At 43.1% G+C, this 20,066-nt stretch overlaps 1 protein-coding gene across 1 annotated transcript; it reads right to left on the bottom strand.

The window, feature by feature from the left end:
• Positions 1-1,782: 1,782 nt before the first annotated feature.
• On the bottom strand, positions 1,783-19,468 carry paxip1 (PAX interacting (with transcription-activation domain) protein 1). Its single transcript, XM_070918642.1, has 23 exons — positions 19,350-19,468; positions 17,182-17,316; positions 16,622-16,665; positions 16,341-16,404; positions 15,476-15,586; positions 15,130-15,205; positions 12,556-13,086; positions 12,137-12,249; positions 9,449-10,301; positions 8,884-8,978; positions 8,525-8,620; positions 8,056-8,193; positions 7,222-7,343; positions 6,668-6,852; positions 6,331-6,374; positions 5,529-5,596; positions 5,240-5,342; positions 4,548-4,716; positions 4,205-4,305; positions 3,903-4,037; positions 3,543-3,618; positions 2,585-2,644; positions 1,783-2,051 (listed from the first exon to the last, which is right to left on the bottom strand). Exons 1-23 carry the CDS (start codon positions 19,428-19,430, stop codon positions 2,035-2,037), a joined length of 3,417 nt encoding a protein of 1,138 aa, XP_070774743.1. The 5' UTR covers positions 19,431-19,468; the 3' UTR covers positions 1,783-2,034.
• Between the last annotated feature and the right edge of the window lie 598 nt (positions 19,469-20,066).

Below are 20,066 nucleotides of genomic sequence, written 5' to 3'. Positions count from 1 at the left end.
GTTAATGAGACTCGCCACATTGAATCTGCATCAGTCAACAGCTGATGTGTGTTCCCCGTGTTCACAGACATAATCTCAGCCTGTAAAGCACTTTTCAGTTCAATTCAACTTTATTTATATAGCACCAAATAACAACAGAAGTTATCTCAGGGCAGGTCTAGACTGTACTTTTTATAATATTACTTACAGAGACCCAACAGTTCCCAACTTGAGCAAACACTTGGCGACAGCAGCAAGGAAAAACTCCCTTCAAGGCAGGTCCCACATAGAGATGTAAAGTAATAGTAATGGAAATGGTGGTAATGGTAATAATATTAAGAAAAATAATAAGGATAATAATAATTGTACCAGCGGGTGTTGAGCAGGAACCCAGACTCTACAGCTCCGGAGGCAAAGGAGAGAGACGAGAAAGCACACAACTACAGGGAGAGATGTCCAGTTAGTGCATTTTTAATTAATAATAACTTGCAGTTCCTATAATTAATAATTGTAACTTTGTAACTTGTTCTGAACAGTGCTGTTATTATTACTATGGCTCCCATAGGGTGTTGGCCATCTGTTCCTCCCTCGGCCCAGCCTTCAGTGTGTGAACACACCTTGCACTGTTTCCATAGTCTGGTGTCCAGGATCTCATGATGGCTGGTGTATTACACCTTCTCATTTACTAGATAGATGAGATAGATTGTTCTCCCAGTTGTGTCCCAGCTTGATTTATCGCACACTGCATTGTGAGAAGTGTAGGATCCAGTGTTTTTGGATCGTACAAGTCAGGATGCCCCAACTTCTGCTGCTTAAATCCCGACCACTCATTTTACACATCTGTCTCTGGTGAGTCCCCCAACTTTATGAAGCACTGCAGTAAATCACTTTAAAGTCATGTATTTACAAGCTGCAAGGGAGAATGTGTGCTGCTACAGCAACAGATCCAACATATAGACACACTCACTGAGGCACTCAATGACGGTGGCTTCCATTAAAACAAACATCTTTTCAACAATTTGCACATCCTCACTCACAGATGGGAAGTGTCACTTTTCCCAGAAGCCTCTATCTGAACCCGGCTCGACTTCCTGAAAATCCTTTCACAGTGCAGGCGACATTATTTCACAGGTTATTTCAAAGGACTGTGAGGCCATTACTCGTCTCGTCTGTCAACCTTACTCAAAGTTTCAGTAGTGCTCTGACACCCATTGTCACATCTCATGCTCGTGTAAATACACGCTGAGGAGGCTGGCAGCAGACACACATGGAATATGTAGCACATGACCTTGGCTCGGGCTGTGTCTAATTCAGTCTGCTGTAGTTTTGAGGGCACTACCGCAGGCGACGCTGCACTCCCCGCACCCACACCCACATATGACCCCCAGCTATCTGTCTGACAGCCAGCAATTAGAACTTCACCAGTAACTACCCCAGACCCTCATTACCAGTTAATTAAATCAAATCTATCAGGAATTATCTCCTCAAACCTGGGAGGAATACCTTCAAGGAAGCTTTCCAAACCTCTCATGTGAGACCACGCAGAGGCAGAGCTTTTGTTCTGAACTTATCCTTTTCTTTAAGCACCAGTTTGGGAGTTGATTGTTTGACCCGTTTGAGGCTCAGTTATCGATTCCCAAAATGTCTGTTCATGGTCAATTACTGAGTGGCGGTCTTCCTTCACAGGCTGAAGACACTAACTATGCCTAAAAAAAGAACAGCTTTTGGAGACCTTGTTTTTGAACTCACAACATGAACAGAAAGGAAACAAAGCCACTTTTCACAAACAAATGTACAGTTTTTATTCCAAAAAGCAGCGTTTGTGAGCTGAAAGCCTTTACACATTCTATTCGAAGAACAGGAAAAGGGTTAAAATCATCCATAATTTAAACATTCATTTCACAAAAATAACATCCATTTATTTATTCTCAAACAGGTAACAAAAAGCTACAAAATGACTGGAGATCTATGCACAGAAATAAAAACATAGAAAAGTCAGTGTGGCTTGACGGATCTGTTCCTCCTCTTCTTCTCCATGTCATCATTGCTTCACCATCAAGTGAACTTATACGTGTGACTGTCAAGGAAAGTGACGTTTCACTGTTGCCACAGTAAAATACAGCTAATGCCGCCTGAAGGGCAACACACACCAGCAGCACGTTGGGCTGTGCCACTGGCCTTTACCCGCTGATTTAAATGGGGTGAACAAAATATTGGAAACATCTCTCTGAAACAGTTTGAACGGCCGAACATCAGAACCTTCATGAAGGGAGAGTTCACTGTAGCGCTGTTGGAATAGTCTGTACTACCTTACCACTCAGCAGCATCAACAAGACTGTCAGAACAAACAGAGACTCAGCAGCATTCGTCACCTCGAGCAGGTTACATGTTGCTTTTAGTCCCACAGTGAGATGAAAACATATTTAACGGTGCGCTGAAGCGGTCAGCAGTAATGTAATGTACACTACGTGATTTGTAGTAAATTGGCAAAAGGTTCTGCCACACTGGTATGGTCTTTTAAATGTGTAGAAACTCATAAGTAAGTACTTACTGCTGCTAATTCGATCATGGTGTGATGTTATTGTCATTTGCTGTAAAGGATATGAGTCGTAGTCGAGTTTCTGGGTCAGGACTCCAGTCAGGATGAACTCGGCGTTGTGGACATCTGGACAACAAAGACAGCAGACAACATCAGAGACACACTACAAACACATCAGCACATGTTGTAATGGAACATCATGGTTTAAAGGCACAGAGGTGATCTGGTGCTGCTGGTCACTTTTCATCGTTTAGTTTAAAGCTCTTCATCAGCAGTGGTGCTGTGGCGCCAGGGCTTCATGAGACGCTCCCTGTTTTGTTCGTATTGTGCATATTGTGAAACCAGGGGTTTCACAATATGAGGGATAGTTGGTGGCGGTAACGCACCACAACATGTAGCAATGTAGCAAAAGCAGAGAAGAAGAAGACTGCCGGCTAGTCAACATAGAATGTAAGATTCTAAATACTTTTTAAAAATGGCTTTGCTTAATGTTTTATGAGGAGGAAATAGATTCAACATGTTTGTTAGACCTCAGGGATACACACTATGAGTTTTGGTGAGTGACACTGAATGTAAACATAACTGTAGTTTACAGATGGCCAATATATCCAAATCATAAAAGACGTTATCTTAGAGCAGGTCTAGACCGTACTTATACGGAGAACCAACAGTTCCCACCATAAGCACTTGGCGACAGCGGCAAGGAAAAACTTCCTTTAACAGGCAGAAATCTCGAGCAGAACCGGACTGGACCGGACCGGAGAGAACGCCAACTGTGGATGTTCCGTCAAGTTTTTTGGCCTCGAGGGTCTAAATCCTTTAATACCGACTGCTTATACCAATACCAGGTCCAATCCTTAGAGTTACACAGCAGCTGAATATATGCAATGTTGATTAAATATGTATCTGGCACACTGACAAAGCAGGTGTAGCCATTGGCTTTGGAACACCTAATTTTTTCACGAGTAAAGAAACACAATCGAGAACAGTAAAGGAACACAGTAGAGAAGTGTGTGTGTCTTACCAATGTTTTTCAAGAAATACTCTCTACAGAGGTGGAGGTCATTGTCACAGGAAATTAAGATGATTTCTGGAAGGTTCTGCAACAGAAAACCAAGATGTATTTAGAACTTTGTAATAAATAAACAAAAGACTTTTGTCAACTAATCAGAGTGTTATGGAATGATGGTAATAATAAAGCCTTAGTATTAATAAAGATAAAATACCTATCACCTTCCATCGGGTGTGAGGACTTTGGTATCATCTAAACTAATTTTGTTGCGTATTAAAACATATCAAAAAACATTTTCCAGGAAGAGTCAAGTGTTCTTAAGGACATAAACTCAACAGCGGACAGGTGCATTAAAGAACTATTTTCAAGGACCTTGTTCTGTTTATGCTCCATGATCTTTCTGTAGGAGGGCTGTTTGGCCAGCAGCTTTCCTCCAGCACTCTCCAGGATGGACTTCATGGTGCTGAGGCTGGGGCAGATCCCTGGGGTGAGGTAGAAGTACTTCCCCTACATCGCCATCACGTGAGACAGACGGACAAGAGAGACACAGAGATGGTCAGACGGTGAACAGAAGGACTAACTAGACCATTTTGTCAGGAAACCAGTGGTTTGTGAGAATGTCGTCCGGTGAATGCGCTTGGTCCAACCACTCAGTGTGAAGCTGGCTGCCTTACCTTGAAGAGCGGAGCACTGTGTGCTCTCTTTAGTGACTCCTCCAGACTGAAGGCAAACAACACCTCAGCCTCTGCATCCCTCAGGGTGTAACTCAGCTCATCTGCAACACACACACATCAGACCAAGTCACTACGGTGGGAAACACTACACATGAGCCTACCCAAAAAGGATAATTCAATTAGAATATAAACCACATTTTTAATTCACACTTTAATTTCATGAGGATCTGAATGGCCTCTCAAACTGCTCTACAAAATAACGAACTAAGTGGAACAACAGAAGGAAAACTGAAACCAATTTTTTTTTTTCCGTAGACACCGTTTTTCGGACAGACACACATACCCACAAACTTCTGGCTCCTCCAGCTCTCCTCCAGCCACTCTGGGCTGACGATGTGTTTGACCACAGACATGGCAGTGAGGAACTTGACGGTGCGAGTCACCTTACTGGCCACCAGGTGAGTGACTTTCTGACTGCTGTCTGCTACTTCGCCACCTAAAGCATGTAACCTCTGCAGGGGAGGGAGACATGAGGACAGGACGCCATCAAACACTGAGAACCTTCAGCAGCAGGAGACACTGGAGATGTTGTTGATATTTTAAAAACAGAAAGCTACTACATGATTACATGAGTGCAGGTTAGGGCTGTGTGATATGGCTTATAAATAACAGCTCCACATTTTTAGGCTATGCCGCAAAATACGGTTTGAAGCTGCAAAGGTAAGGTAATAAACAAACAAAAAAAAAATCAAACGATTAATAATAATAATGATTACGTTTTCTTTTGTGGTTTCTATTTTTGGCATGGCGGCTTGCGACCAGCTGACAACTCAAATATGATAAGGTCGTCTGTCATATCACACATTAACTGATTTTGGATTTATATGATATATTGCTCAACCCTAGTGCAAGTGTAAATTTAGCATTCTGTCTGTCCTGTTTAAATGATGTGGCTTTGCCTGATGGAGTCTGATGCTAACTTGGATACAAGCGACAAGAAAAGACAATACAAGTGAGTGATGAAGCTGACTTTACCTTTGTGTACTGCTGTACTTGTGTGGGCTCAAAGCCTGTGAACATGACTCGAGGAGTGGACTCTGAAGGAAGCTTCTTACTGGGGGACTGGATCTCCTCCAGTCTGCACGCGCACACACACACACACACACACACACACACACACACACACACACACACACACACACACACACACACACACACACACACACACTTTTACCCACGATATCATCAATTACATGGTAATCTGGACAGTTGATGTTTGGTCCTACGCTGTCAAACAGCCTGTGCAAAGATCTGCTGTACTGACCTGGCCTTCTTATTTGCAGGCATGTTGGTGGAGTCGGTGATCTTCTGCTTCTGGAGCATCTGGAGACACTAAACGCGAAACAAGAGAGTGACGCAATCAGATGAGCCAACACAGTGCAGCATCTACCATTTACTGCCTGTTTGGTCTTGTCCGTCTGTACTGACGGAACAACTGTGAAGTAAAAGCTACATGTGAAACACTAAAAAGGGCTGCAACAAATCTAGTCTCATTGGGACATTTATATATCCACATGCTGTACATGTGGGGACGACCACGGAGGGTTTTGTCTTCTTGTTGGAATAATGTAAAGTTTTAAGGCTCGGCGCTAATCTGACACTGCATGAAGGGCAACATAATTAACATCGCTAGAATAAAAGCACGGGAGGAGTTTCACCACCATCTACGACCTGATGAGTATAATATATTGCACTGAATATATGATTGACAAACTAGAGTTGTTAGGAAACTTTCAAAGGGTACTGATATCTGAGATATTTAATGAGAATTTGACCATTGGGAAAAAAGCAATGTAACCAGTATAATTCTACACCGACAGCACGCTTAAAAAGAGTTCAGTTAACATTTTGGCCCAGTTCACCACGGACGGAGCATCATAACCAAAACCTTTATGTGTCAGGACAGTAAATATCTCTCAGATATGAGCTACGTGAGGCTGCTCTCATATGTAGGTACAATACAGATACAGACAGAACTGGGTGAATAATGACGGAGCTGTTTTTTTTTTTTGACACAGCAAATACAAGACAAGTGTGAAGCACACTGAGGCATCCGACACACTCACCGCCAAAGCTTCAGGAGATACTTTGATCGGCGTTCTCCAAGCAGCTACAGAAAAATACAAGCAGTTTAATTTATACACACAAATGCTTTACTCATACCCCTGTCATTTAGAAACACATACAGGTTCATACCATATAAAACCAAATAATACTATCTGACTGCTTGCAGGTGGACTGTGCAGTTATAAAAAAAAAAATAAGATCCAGCCACAGAGCAGTGTGTGTAATAACTGGCTAGCTTATTGTGTGATATTTCCTTTCTTTCTGTCCCATTATAATACAGCTCAATATCCAACATAAAACAACAGTTTTAATAATGGTATACTCAGCTCAACATACCCAGCAGGTTCTGGACCAGCTGTTGGTTAGGCACCAGTGGCTCAGGATGCGTATAGACGGAGTATCTGCTGTGCTGAATCTGTCTCAGTGCTTCAAAGTTGCCCAGCAGTATATCACACAGCCACTGGGCATTCACACAGGGGATCTTCCACTCCTTGGCCTTCTCATATTTGAGCCCACTGGGTCTGAAAAGACAGATCAGTAAGACGACCATGTCACCAACACTGGACCTGGTACCGCACAGACCAATATGCGTGGGTGGCAGAACATTTCACAACTGACGGGGCAAATTCTAATACTTGATACACGACATATAGAAGTCATTTGGTTTTTATCACTGTATGTGAGATTGTACGGTGAGGCCTCACTGAATAAAACCTCTGAAGTATAGTAGAGAATAGAATAGTATATGTACTATACTAGAGATTGGTGCAAACTGGTCCATGTGATGTTAGAAATGTCTGGCTGACTGGAGGTTTGTGGATAGGGTCTGACTGTAATCCCGACTGGTAGGTCATCCCGCCAAGTTGCGCTACTGTGGAGAACAATCTTACTCTTTACAGATGAGCACAGTGTTACTGCGACACAGATATCCAGTGTATCTGGCACCAGCCAGGTAGGCCATCAACTTCAGGTCATCCCTGTCCGCATCCACAAAACCTGTCACTGATATAATCTGAGAGGAAGGACAGCGACAGAGAAAAGGTTTGAGTACAGAGATGTTAACCAACAATGGTAAAGAAAATAAGACAGTGTTAATGACAGACATTTACTACAACATGTAAGAGTAATCTAATATAAGAGTAATGTTCTAAGTGAGTGGTGGGTTTCTCCAAGGCTGTGAGTGGTCACTGATTCTCTGGGTGATTTTCATGGACACAATCTCAAAGTGTGGGACTAGACTGTGTCCAGTTTGGTGACAGTAGGACTGCACCGCCGCTCTTTGCCAGTGATGTAGTCCTGCTGGCTCCATCTGCCTGGGAGATCCAGCATACACTGAGGTAGTAGGTTAGCAACCAGTTGTGGATTGCTGCCCCACATGAAGGAGTTTAAGTATCTGGGATTCTTTTCCCCCAAGAGAAGCTCATAAGGAGGCGTGAGATCGACAGACGGAGGTATGTCTCCGTGACATTGAAGTGGTTCAGGTGACTGGTCAGTTCGCCTCCCTGTCAAGCTATTCTGACAAATTCAAAGACAGAGGAGACTTCTTGAAATCTCAATCTCATTAAGACTTTCACCTGCTTAAATAAGCAGGGAAGTTGAAGATTTGCATTTCCTTGATATTTGAATGGAAATTTAGTTTTCTACGGTCAGTGCCTTCATCGAGTACACCAACAGATTTCAGGCTGGTGGCAACGTAACAACGTGTTTGTGTGAGTTGGACCTACGTGCTGAGAGCAGGGTTTGGCTCCCGGAGGGAAGGCGAAGGGCAGGTGTAACGTACGATGAGGAGGTACCATCCTCTTCCTCTTCAGTACAGTGTTGAGCCAGTGGGCTGTCACACAGCGCTTCCCCTCTCTGAGTGCCTGGCAGACAAAGCATCCACAACGGTGACAAAGATGACACGTTTTTGTCTCAGTGAATCAAACTTGGTTAAACTGAATCAAAGTCACATGACATTCATCACGCTGCTCAGTCAGCACGTTCAGTAGACTCCCCTTCTTCCTAATACTCAGACTTTCTCCTGTCAACATGTTTAGTTTGTGACCTGTGTATCCTCTATACTGTCTCCCTCTGTTACATGATTCCTGATTTCTGTGGGTCTGAGGGGTTCATACCTGGATATGGAAAAAGATACCTATGTTCTATAGTGGTACTTACTACACCTGTGTACGTTCTGATAGCACAAATCCTTACCTGTACATACAAGTTGCTGACCTGACTCTCACACAGCAGGTGTGTGCAGCGGCTGGTCAGGGTGGGGTCAACAGCACCTCCGCACGCCTGGATGACCTGATGGGAGAGTTTAGTAAAAATAAACTAATTCACGACATCGTTTACCATTTTGTGTCCATCTTTAATGCTAAGCACTGTTTCTGTGTCGAAACATATGTTGAATATGTAACAGGTCCCGGTGACTCACATGGTTCATCATTTATAAAAACACTCACAACATAAACTGTTGCTCATTTATCCCACGCACTTCGAAATTAAGATTATCATCTTGCTTCTTTTTTTTTTTGGTTGACTGTTGACTGTTGAGTGGACTGTCTTACCCTCTTCCATGTGGCCAGAAGCTGTTTGTCAGCCATCTGTTCTGGGTAGTCGGCAATAGCAAACACACAGCCCAGCAGGAAGCCATCCAGTGGAACTGAGAATTGCAATAGAGAGAATTTACACAAGTGAATCTGCAGGTTAAACAAAGCCATGTCAAGACCTTCTGATATGGTTTTTGCAGTTCTGTCCATATGCATGCTCCCCACACGAGGAGTCGGTTAAATAAACTTCAAACATTGGAATCATTAAATACATTTTCATTGCTCATAGAAACACCTGTTCAGCATCCAACCAGAGGAGGGTCACGAAGGAGGTCATGAACATCGTAAATTCTGACACTTTCAAGACAGGTAAGTCCTAAATCCTAAACTTTGTTTCTGGACTTCCAGACAAATGTAATGCCAATTCCAAATGTAAATACAAACAGAGTTAACAGTGGTGAGTTCCACACTTTGGTCCAGACTCTCAGTAATATTTCACTCTGGACCAATGCGCCAGACAAATATAACCTCACGGCTTGGAATGACCACGATCACCCTCCACACTGATTCTGTATGTACTCACTGTCTTGTCCCGGCTCGTGTCCAAACAGCTGGGAGATGTGAGGAGGCTGCTGGAGCTGAGGCTGCAGGGTCGTTGTCTGCTGCTGCTGCTGCTGCTGCTGCTGCAGGGCCTGCTGGTTCTGATGCTGGAGGACCTGCTGCTGCTGGTTCTGCAAATGCTGCTGCTGCATCTGCTGCATATGTTGTTGTTGTTGTTGCTGTTGTTGTTGCTGTTGTAGAAAATGTTGCTGCTGCTGCTGCTGCTGCTGCTGTAGATGCTGTTGGTGTAACTGCTGTTGATTCTGCTGTTGCTGCTGTTGCTGTAACATCTGCATGCGTTGCTGCTGTTGGAACTGCTGGAGTTGTTGCTGCAGCGCCTGTTGCTGCTGCAGCTGCTGTAAACCAGGCCTTAGGAGCTGCTGGGGCCGCAGCTGCTGCTGGGAGAACGCATGCTGCTGCTGCTGCTGCTGCTGCTGCTGCTGCTGCGAGAACATCTGCTGTTGGTGCATTTGTTGCTGTTGCTGCAGAAACTGTTGCTGCTGTTGGGGCAACTGCGGGAACCCTTGTTGTTGTGCAACCTGTGACTGTTGCTGTTGTTGATGTTGTTGCTGTTGGTGGTGTAGCTGCATCATCTGATGTTGCTGCTGGAGGTGCATCATGGGATGCTGGGGTAACTGTTGGTGTTGTTGCTGGGCAGCTTGGTGTGACTGTTGCTGTTGCAGTAACTGTTGCTGCTGTTCTGCTGTGAGGGGCTGGCCGGCCAGTTTGGACTGATTGAACAGAAGAGGGTTGGTACTGTTGGGAGTCTGAGCATGGCTCTGATTGGTCTGCTGCTCCAATGGCTTTGTCTGATTGGCTGTCAGATTCTGGATGATCTGCAACAGAGGAGGACAAAGAAAAATACCTTAGCGAAAGAGGGAGAGAAAGCACTGATCTACATGATATCAGTATTTTTATCTTTGTGTCATCTCCAGTCCAAATTCTCTAATATCAGAATGATATTAGCCTAGTTTTGCCAGATTGGGCTGGTTGCCGCCTAATTGGGCAGTTTGAGACAGTTAAGAGCGAAGGAAATTGCTTTCTCAAAATCTCACCTTCTGGTTACCGACAGCAGATTGCATTGACAGAATCCTTGATCAAGAAGATGCACTCACTTTACATTTCAGTCTGGCAGCAAACTCTGAACACTGCTATGCAGCGCGGCTTCTGAGTGAAATGTACAAAGACACGACCAACAGCCCTTAACTCCATTTTCATTGTCTTGTTATGTTAATGTGGAGATAAAAGCTGTCAACAAGTGTTTTCAGTTAGAGACCGGGGATATCCTTGCGTTTCATTTGGCCGTACATGTCAACAATGAGGCGTATAATCAAGCCAAGCGTTTTCCATATGAATGATGAACAACTCAGGGAATTAGACCTAAAATAATCCAGAATATACCTCTCACATGTAGATGCTGACCACATTCAGTCAGAGGTTGGTGGCAAGCGCTGTCACCTGAGAAAAAGCAAGCGGTAAGATGCTGCACAGACTTCTTAAAAGAATTCCTGGTCCAGTACCAAAGCCGTTTGCCTTCATCCACAGAGTCATAGGCACAGGAATCGAGAACCAGTTCCAAATTGTCCTATCCATCTGAATCGTATGCCTCCGAGTAGGACTGTCGCTGACTCAGAATTGGATTCGGCTGTTTAATACTAATATTCGACTATTCGTCCCTCTTTTTTCATATAGACTATCAAGCAACGCTTTATTTAACTGCCAGATTTTTGAACGAGTTTGGTGGGACATTCAGGGTGACAGAGACGTTCAGTAATTCACCCTGGGTCTAGGTCCACAGCTGCCTGTACCCGACTCAGACACAGAGGGGGCAGGATGACGTCAACGTAGTGGAATGTAGTGACCCTAGAGAGTTGCTTGAAAGTGAGTAAAATGCGTTGTTGACATTTTTTGACAGCAGATCGGTTTTAATTATTACAGGGAGTAATGGAACAAGAAGGAGCAGCCACAGTGAGCACAGGCACCATATCAATAAATTATGTCATCAAATGGTTTTGTCATTAGTCAGCTTTAGCCTCTGCTAACGTCAGTAAAATGCAAATACACTCCACACACTCGTTTATAAGCTGGCAGTCCTGGGTGATTGCAGTCTTCATGCAATCTCCTAAATGAAGTTAAAGCTTGTCACGTCATTGGACGAAATGAGGTCAAGTTGCAAAAAGATAGCAGCTGCCTTATAAATGAGTGTGTGGAGGATATTTTCATTTCACTGCAAGGTTAGCCGAGGCTAAAGCTAACTAATGGCGAGGCCATTTGATGACGTCATTTATTCATAAAGAGGGCAAGACTCCAGTCCATAAGGTGGCAGCAATGCACCTAAAAGCAGTCTGACAACCGCCAATAAACAACAGAAGAAGAGCGCTTCTCTCTACTTTAAGACAAAGCTGAACAATAGTATGGTACTGTAGTAACCGTGGCAGTTAAAATACTGAACTAAATATTGATCAAATACAATTTAATTTATAATTTGGGAGGTTTTGTGTGCGTTTTAACAGTTTTTGGGCTGTAACCAACAGCTGTATCAAGCAACACTGTACTAGTCATGACAGATTTGTCTCCCTCAGGTGGATTTTGCCTCTGTGACAGCAGATAGGGAAAACTGAGCCGGAGAACCGCTGTTAGAAATGTGCGGGGAACCGTTGAGATTTCTTACATGTGCTACGTTGGCAGGTCGATTGGCCGGCTGCATGTCGGAATTGTTGGTGATGTTGCGGAGGGTTCTGGCAGCCGGGCTCCACCCAGGGATACCCTCTGGAACTGATGCAACTAAAAAGCAGAGAGACGTGAAACCGTCATCAACAGCATACTGAGTTAGAAACACATAACACTTGTCAGCTTGATATGATGAAACTATCAACAGTAAATGACATTCATCCGACATTTTGAAAAGTAAAATTAAGCATTTATAAAAACGATATTGAAAAGATGTGCAATCTTGCTGTGTTGCGTAACAACCTCATGCTTAATGGGTTTAAACTGGGATGGCACTTCCATTGTAGCGCTACAACTCAGACATTCATCCCACAGATGAACTCAGCATTGTGGAAGATGAACTTTCTTGACATCACTGACCCTGCTGCGTGGTGTGACTGATGGCGGCAGCAGCAGCAGAGCGAGCCTCTGCCGGCATGGCTCCTCCACTGCCAGGTACAGGAGGCACCGTGGCACACAGGTTGATCAGCCCACTGCCTGTAGATGAAACTGGGTCTTTGCTGCCCGGTGGTCCACCCCTCCGTCGGGCGGTGCCGGTTGGAATAGGAGGGGTCGGTGTCGCAACTTCAGCCGGCGTCCAGTTGAGGTTGGTGCCCTCCTTCTCTGTGGAGGAGTCATCGTCAGAGTCGTCGAACATGCGCTCGCTGCGGCGCTCAGGTTTGTGGGGGGAGGTCGGGGAGAGAGAGTTCAGTTTTTTGGGTCCCGGTCGTCTGCGGGGGCTGGACTCCTCACCAGATGAGCCGCCGCTGGACAGCCGGGATCGCCGGGGGCTGTAACTTCCATCTGAATGGGAGTGCTGGTCATACGACTCTGCTTCGCTCTCCTCCTCTTCCTCAGGCTCCACGTACGTGAGTCTGGGGTGATAGAGGGCCTCCTCCTTCCTGTTTTTGTCTGTAAAAGGTGGAAAGAAGGAACGAGTAACAATTGTTATGTATCAATTGACTGGTTTATATCTGAACACAGTGCCGATTGATTACTCCATTGTACTGTTACTCCGGTAACAGTTGTCATACATGGCAGGTCTGACTGTTAATTGTACTGTAAGCTTCATTTTCATACTCAAGTGTAAGAAACATTTCTATGGTGTCACTAACAACAGGTAACAGTTGAATGTGTTGAAAGGCTTGTAAGTGTATTCAGCATTCTCTTCTCGCAATGCTGCTTTGGGAAACCTGTGAAAAAATTTAAGAGCACTGATACATGCATGAGACATATATCCATATATATCCACATACAATATACACTATACTATACACTATTATTTGTCAGATGTATGTATGGGGGAAAAAAAAGTCCTAATCAATAATATTCTGAATTAAACACGTTTTTTCAGGAGCTGACGATGGAAGTAGCTAACGAGCAAGCCATCTCGCTTCCTTCGGATCTCTGTTGAGAGTTGCACATGCACAGTACTGATCGGGCAGTGACACGCCCATGCTGCTTTGTTTGGAAACGAAGAAATTCCTGAAAAAGCTGCACACAACAAAGAGGAGGAGTTGGTAAAAAAAAAAAAAGGGCCGGTACAACTTCCATCATGGCCCTGTTCCACTACATACCTGGTATTAGCATGCGTCCTGGGTGATCCGATCACAAGTGGACAGCTCCAAGTACGTCTGTGCACATCTGGCATTAACATGTGCCTAGAGTGACCACTTGTGGTCGGATGTCACTTCCCCGCTCTATATGCAAATAAACATGTACATAATTTTGTTTGTTTCGTTGTTGATTTTAACCTCAATTTGATGAATTTACTGTTTATCAGCTGTAGTATGTGAACTATGTCCAAATAATATAGTTAAAAGTACAGCAGTGTTTCCAATACATAGGCCTGCCCAGGTAGATAAGAGCCAAATACCTTAAAGAGACCTTACCAATAAAGAGGCGCAATAGTCATTTCATAATGCACACAGAACACTACAGCGCTACAGTTTTATCCGGGACGTTTTGGCAGTACACCAGTTGTTGTCTATCAGCTGTAGCAACCATAGTGGCGACCGTTTCCCGGTTAGTTACAGCGAAAAAGGGCAACGATTAGTGTCAAACTGTGTGCTGACATTGTTCAGCTGACGTCGGGTCTGTTTGTGGAAACACTTCAAACATGACATTTACGACGGCGTCTCCTGGATGTGCCGATTAGCGGAACGAGACAAAACCAGACTGGAAGACGAGTCCTTCTCCCCACGGCGTCCAGGCAGCCCCTCACTGCTGATTCGGACCCAAGTAATAACTAATGCTACTGGAGTGGTTATCCCTGCAGATATGTGACCGTACTCTGTCGTAGAGAATACAGAATTTAAGCATCTGGTCAAAGTGCTTGAGCCCCACTACACCCTGCCTTCAGTGTGCATGTTGGTCAGTCCGTTGTGCCTGCTCTGTATAAACCAGCACAAGCTACAGTTCAGGAATTCAACAGGTCAGAGTCTTGATGGAGCATTACTGACATTTGTGTTATTATTATTTTTTTAATTGACAATATGTCAGTATTTGAGTGCATTAATTGTTACAGTAAGAATTAGGGCCAATTAGCCCCTGTTTCCAAATATAAATATAAATAAAATTTAATTTAATTGAATTGAATATATACCGTTACCTTCCGTGCTTCAAATCATACCGTGGTACAAATTTTAGGCCATACCACCCAGCCCAAGTTGAATAAAACAAGCAACCTGGATACATGACCTTGGGCTGTATATTATCACAGGCATTTCTTATTATTCAATGACATCTCACAGACCAAAGAATTCATCGATTAATTAAGACAATAATCTGCAGATTCATCAATAATGAAAAGAATGGTTAGTTACATCCTCAAAACTCAGCCAACACATCATATAATCAAATCTGAACAGAAACTACATCAGCAGACCAACCAGGCTATGCATACTAAAGAAGAATGAATGCATAAATACAGCAGTGTGACAGCATTAACGTTACCTTTAACAGAATCTGTTATCCAGTCCGGGGTGACTATCTTGATGCCAGGGTGTTTCAGGGCACACTCAAACTTGGCCTGGAGGGAGGGGGGGGTACAACCAAAAAATACATTGTATAATTAGAAGTGAAAAAGTAAAGATGAACACTGCAATCTTTTATTTCCACTTGATGCGTAGCTGTATCTACGAAATACGTTTCTACGTCGCGTGAGTTTGTATGAAGAACCTTTAGCTGAGGTCAGTACTGATGGTAAAGACCTATAACTCCATAGACAGAAAGTCTTGGCAACAACACAAATAGTGAAACCAGTAAAATGGTGAAGATCACACACAGGGCATGCACTTACCCCCTTTGGTTCCTTCACCACTAAGTGGGTGACCTTCTTGTTGAGGTTAAGCTGACATTCTCCTCCATAAAAGGTTATGTAAGCCCACAAAGCGTTGAGATCATCTGGAAGCTGTGAACAAACACACACACGCACAGAAATACATAAACAATAGCGAGCTTAACCCTTTAGACCTTTAGTTTTGTCTGGTGTTTTTGTTTAATCGGTCTAAAAGACTTCACGTCACATATTTGGTATCAAATTAAAGCGGAAGTTGTGTTTTTTTTTAATGAAAATAACTTGTGATTATCAATTTCTTTCCGTTTTTGAGACAGAGCTGTTTGTCTGGAATGAGGGTTCTCAGTGCAGCAACATTCTAAAATTCTACTGGGATCTAGAGGTTACGATGCTAGACTAATAAACTACCTATAAAAACTGTCATAGGTAAGAAGGGCTTCCATCACCTGAAGCTGTGCCTTTGTCCAAATAGTGCAAAATGAGTAAAGCAACATTGAACAGACTGTGTCTGTATAGAAACTATCCATGTCTTTACCGCAGAATAATCCAGATCTGCTCCGGAGCAGGTTGGGTTTGCAGCATAAGTTACCACGGCGATTTACCCCAGTAAGAAGTGAACCTGAAAACCCAGGGCTAACCCCTGAAGTTACCTCGCTAACCCCAAATCCTGCTTCATAGTAGAGGCCTCAGCTGACCTCTCCTGCCTGGATGTAGCTCTTAAAATTCCGTGATATGTACAAATAGAAACTTTGAAAATATTCAAATGCATTTCTTGAAGACATATTTCGTACGCACGCATGTCTGTGTGTTAAGAGTCACACCGAGTTGTACGTATCACACGCACACAGTCACTCACTCACTCACTCACCCGGGGAAGACATGCTGTCACACCAAAGAATATCTGTCCTGATTCTGGGGAGAATCCAGTAACTCTGTAGCGTTTGTGGTTAATGAAAAACACAACAAAAGGTGATGCCACTCTTATTGTAGCATTTTGATGAATTCCACATGTTCTCTAGGGCTTTGAGCCAAAAGTTTTAGAAGTCTAAGCATTAACATTCTGCCGTTATTACCAATGTTAATGGTTTTTTCTGAACAAATTAAATTACACCAATTTGTGGTATTCTGGACTTGATGGTGGAAGGATACGGTAATAAGTCTCCACATCTGACTGAGAGGATCACCCAGGATGGCTGGAAAAAAATGAAGAGAACAAGAAGTTAATGCTGGATATTTACTTCTTTCTCTCAGTTACACTAGTTTAGTATGGCTTTAAATCAATGTTATTGTTTGACTGAGCTTCAAAATTAACATTAAGAAAATTAACAAAAAGATTGTTTGTCACCTTATGCATTAAAGGTGAAGTTTGACATTTTGGGAAATATGCACTTCTGTCAGTCCCTCTGTTTGCGGCCTTTATGCTAAGCTAAGCTAACCGGCTGCTGGCTGTAGCTTCATATTTACTGTAAAGACATGATTTCCCTTCCTTATAACCCACCCAACAAATGAAAACATACTGAAGTAGGAGCCATTTTCAAAAAGCCAAGCTTATGAGTTTTATGATTGTGATGCTTCTTAGTCCAGAATTCAGGACCAATTTTAAGGAAGAAATTGTTAAAAAAACAAAAAACAAACCCTATTTAACTACAGAAAAATAACACAAAGCATAACCTGGATTAAGTGTGAACATACTCTGGCACAACCCTTACCTTGACAACAGGCAGGTCAAAAACCTCTCTTGACTCGCCCACCTCAGGGTTGTCCCCATCCTCTGCAATGATGTGAGTGGCCAGAGCATTGTAGGACACCTCCTTGCCTTTTCCTGCTTTCAGCAGCTGCACCACCTGGAATATCAGTCCAGAGTGGCTTAAAATAATGAGACCAATATTCTTCACAATGTGAACACTGGCCAAATATGAAATTAAGAGACAGGAAGCAAGCATGACAGTCCTCAAAAATACTGGAATCTCTTCTGGTTACTTTTATAGCAATTAAACACCACCAACCTAGAAGCTGTTGAGATAAAGCAACTGCACAGTTCATAGCAATATTTTGAATTAATAAGTAATTAGACAGGTGTTAGAAAGCACATGACAATATTAGCCAGCTTAAAGATGAGAGTGGGGTTTCCCACAGATGGTACCACAGGATGTTTTGAAGTTCTTTAGACAAAGATAATAGAGCTGTGGCCCTGTGTGCCTCTCTCCAAATGTAATTTCAAACTAACTTCAAGCAGACAATTGACCATCAAAGCTGCTTATTTTCTCCTACGTGGTGAGTTAGGGTGCCTTCAGGCTGATATTGCAAATACAGCCTCTCTCGTCATGTAAATGAGACATCTGCATTGGCAAAGCAGAGTCACCTGACAAAAAAAGTGGAACCTGGCTCAACTTTGCCACTATTCAATGCAACATAATCCTGCAATACATTTTGTTAGCCAATCTAATATATGCAATTGTAGAAGATCTTGCATTTACACACATTGCGACATGCTGCTGTGATTAATAACTATGAAGTAAACAAATCGATCAACAACTGTCCCAGAATCTTGACAGCATCTCTGTTTTGTGATCATTTAGTTTGCAGTGACTACATGTCTATCAAACACGTTCCAAATGTAGAGCCTGTCCACTGAGTTCAAGAAAACACTAATGGATATAGTCAAAAATCAGTATTCAGTAAGACCCTTTTTAAACCCTGATATTCATCAGATACATCATGTCCTTATCCTGCATCTGGCAGCTGCTCTGTCACAGGTTTCACACGTTCGGACATGGTTTCAGTGCAGCTGACTGAGAACCTGAATTTGTTAGCAAGGGCCTCATCTGGACAAGGCATCCAGAGAAACCCATGTATGATGCCTCAGCAAAGAGACATGGGAGAACAGAAGCATGCAGCGCCACCTTAGATCTGATACAGTCACACTACAGAAGAAAAAGAAATGGCAGTGAGTGTGGTAGATAGGCAAGTGGACTGGATTAAAAGGGGAATTGTGCATATTTTACTCAACCAGAGAATTATATGATCAATTAACGTTCAGAACATAATTTACTCAGAATTCAATATAAGCTTTTGATCTGACTGGGCTCAATAAGTTTACATTTTCGGTGAACAACTACTTTCCTGTGCGTGCTCATGTTCTTACTTCACTTGACAAAGATGTGGCATTTCATTTATTGTTACTATACCAGTTCATATGTCGCCTCTGTTGTATATAAACACGCTCAAAGAGAGGTGCGACTGGCAATCACTATTTGGCAGGAAGTACAGCACTGTGCCACAGGTCTCCGGCACCAACGAGTGAAATAGCGGTGAAACATGCGCAGTGCCGGGCGCATTATTAAGCAAGATGTTTCCAGTCACAGGTTGATGCAAAATAACACTGTGCACTGTAATCCTGTGCACCCTGGTGTTTCTCTACACACCAGAGCAGCGATGGAACAGCACTGATGTTGTTGAGCGCCCAAAAAAGCAAGCTAACACACGCCAGCTTTATTACTAGCTTAGCAAGCCCCGTGACAGATACACCGCAGGCTCTAAGCTAGCAGCTAACCATCTGTGCAACTACGAAACTCATAGCTAATGCTAAGAGGCTGCATGAAAAGTGCTGGGTAGCTTCAGTTCACAGTCACGCATAGTATCAGTATCACGAGTATCATAAACACAATCTCACACATAACCCTACAAGGTATCATTTAGGGTTCGCCACAACACTTTAATGTTAGCCAAAGAGCAAGCTCACTGTTTTTTCATGTAGCATGTCAGCCAGTTAGCTAGCTGATTAGCTTCTCCTGCAGCACCTCATTTAGATTGAATGGTGCTAGCACGTTAGCATGCTACCAGTTTAGCTACAAGAAGCTAACGTCCAGTGCCTCACCTTTTGGTCAATGTCCCCTACCACGTAGAATTTGACATCTTTGAAAAGTTCATCGGAAGCCTTGTTTTCCTCTTCAGACATGGTTGTCCATTAATGTCATGGGATTATTTGGATTTAAAAAGCAGTCAGAAGCTACCAGAGTAAAGTGTCTGTGTTACAGGAGCTGCTTACAGTAAACCAGCCGGGACACTCTAGCGCCAAATCGCTGAGCGCGCCTTGGACTACAGCACTCTGACATACAGAGGGGTGTCTGTAATATATTATTAGCGGTGTATTCATGTATTATGTCTTTTATAACCCTCTAATGCATTGTATCGCCTGTCGTGACTCTGTATAAAGATGATTTGATCAAAGGTAATAATATAGCAGATTTGTAGGGACGGGAATTTATAAATACTTTTTCTAATGGACATGTAATCCCCCCCTGTAATATGAAAGTTGGTGTTTTTATCTAAACATGTAACCTAGATTATCTCAACCAGACAGTGAGGTGAGTACATTTCAATATGTCATTTGCAATTAAACAAAAAGACATTCAAAAAGAGTCCCTGGCTGTATGACAATGTTGGGCAGCATTCACTCTTAGACGGTGCAAAGTGTGGTCTTAGTTTATTCCTGTAGCAGAAAACTACTCAATTTGTGGTTCCAGAATGGAATAAAATACATATTGGATGAATATTCTACCATCATTGTTTTTCAACTATAGGCCAATTAGTA

This window comes from Enoplosus armatus, chromosome 14, assembly GCF_043641665.1.
Source record: "Enoplosus armatus isolate fEnoArm2 chromosome 14, fEnoArm2.hap1, whole genome shotgun sequence".
Taxonomy (NCBI): domain Eukaryota; kingdom Metazoa; phylum Chordata; class Actinopteri; order Centrarchiformes; family Enoplosidae; genus Enoplosus; species Enoplosus armatus.
This window is presented reverse-complemented; position numbering and strand designations above follow the sequence as displayed.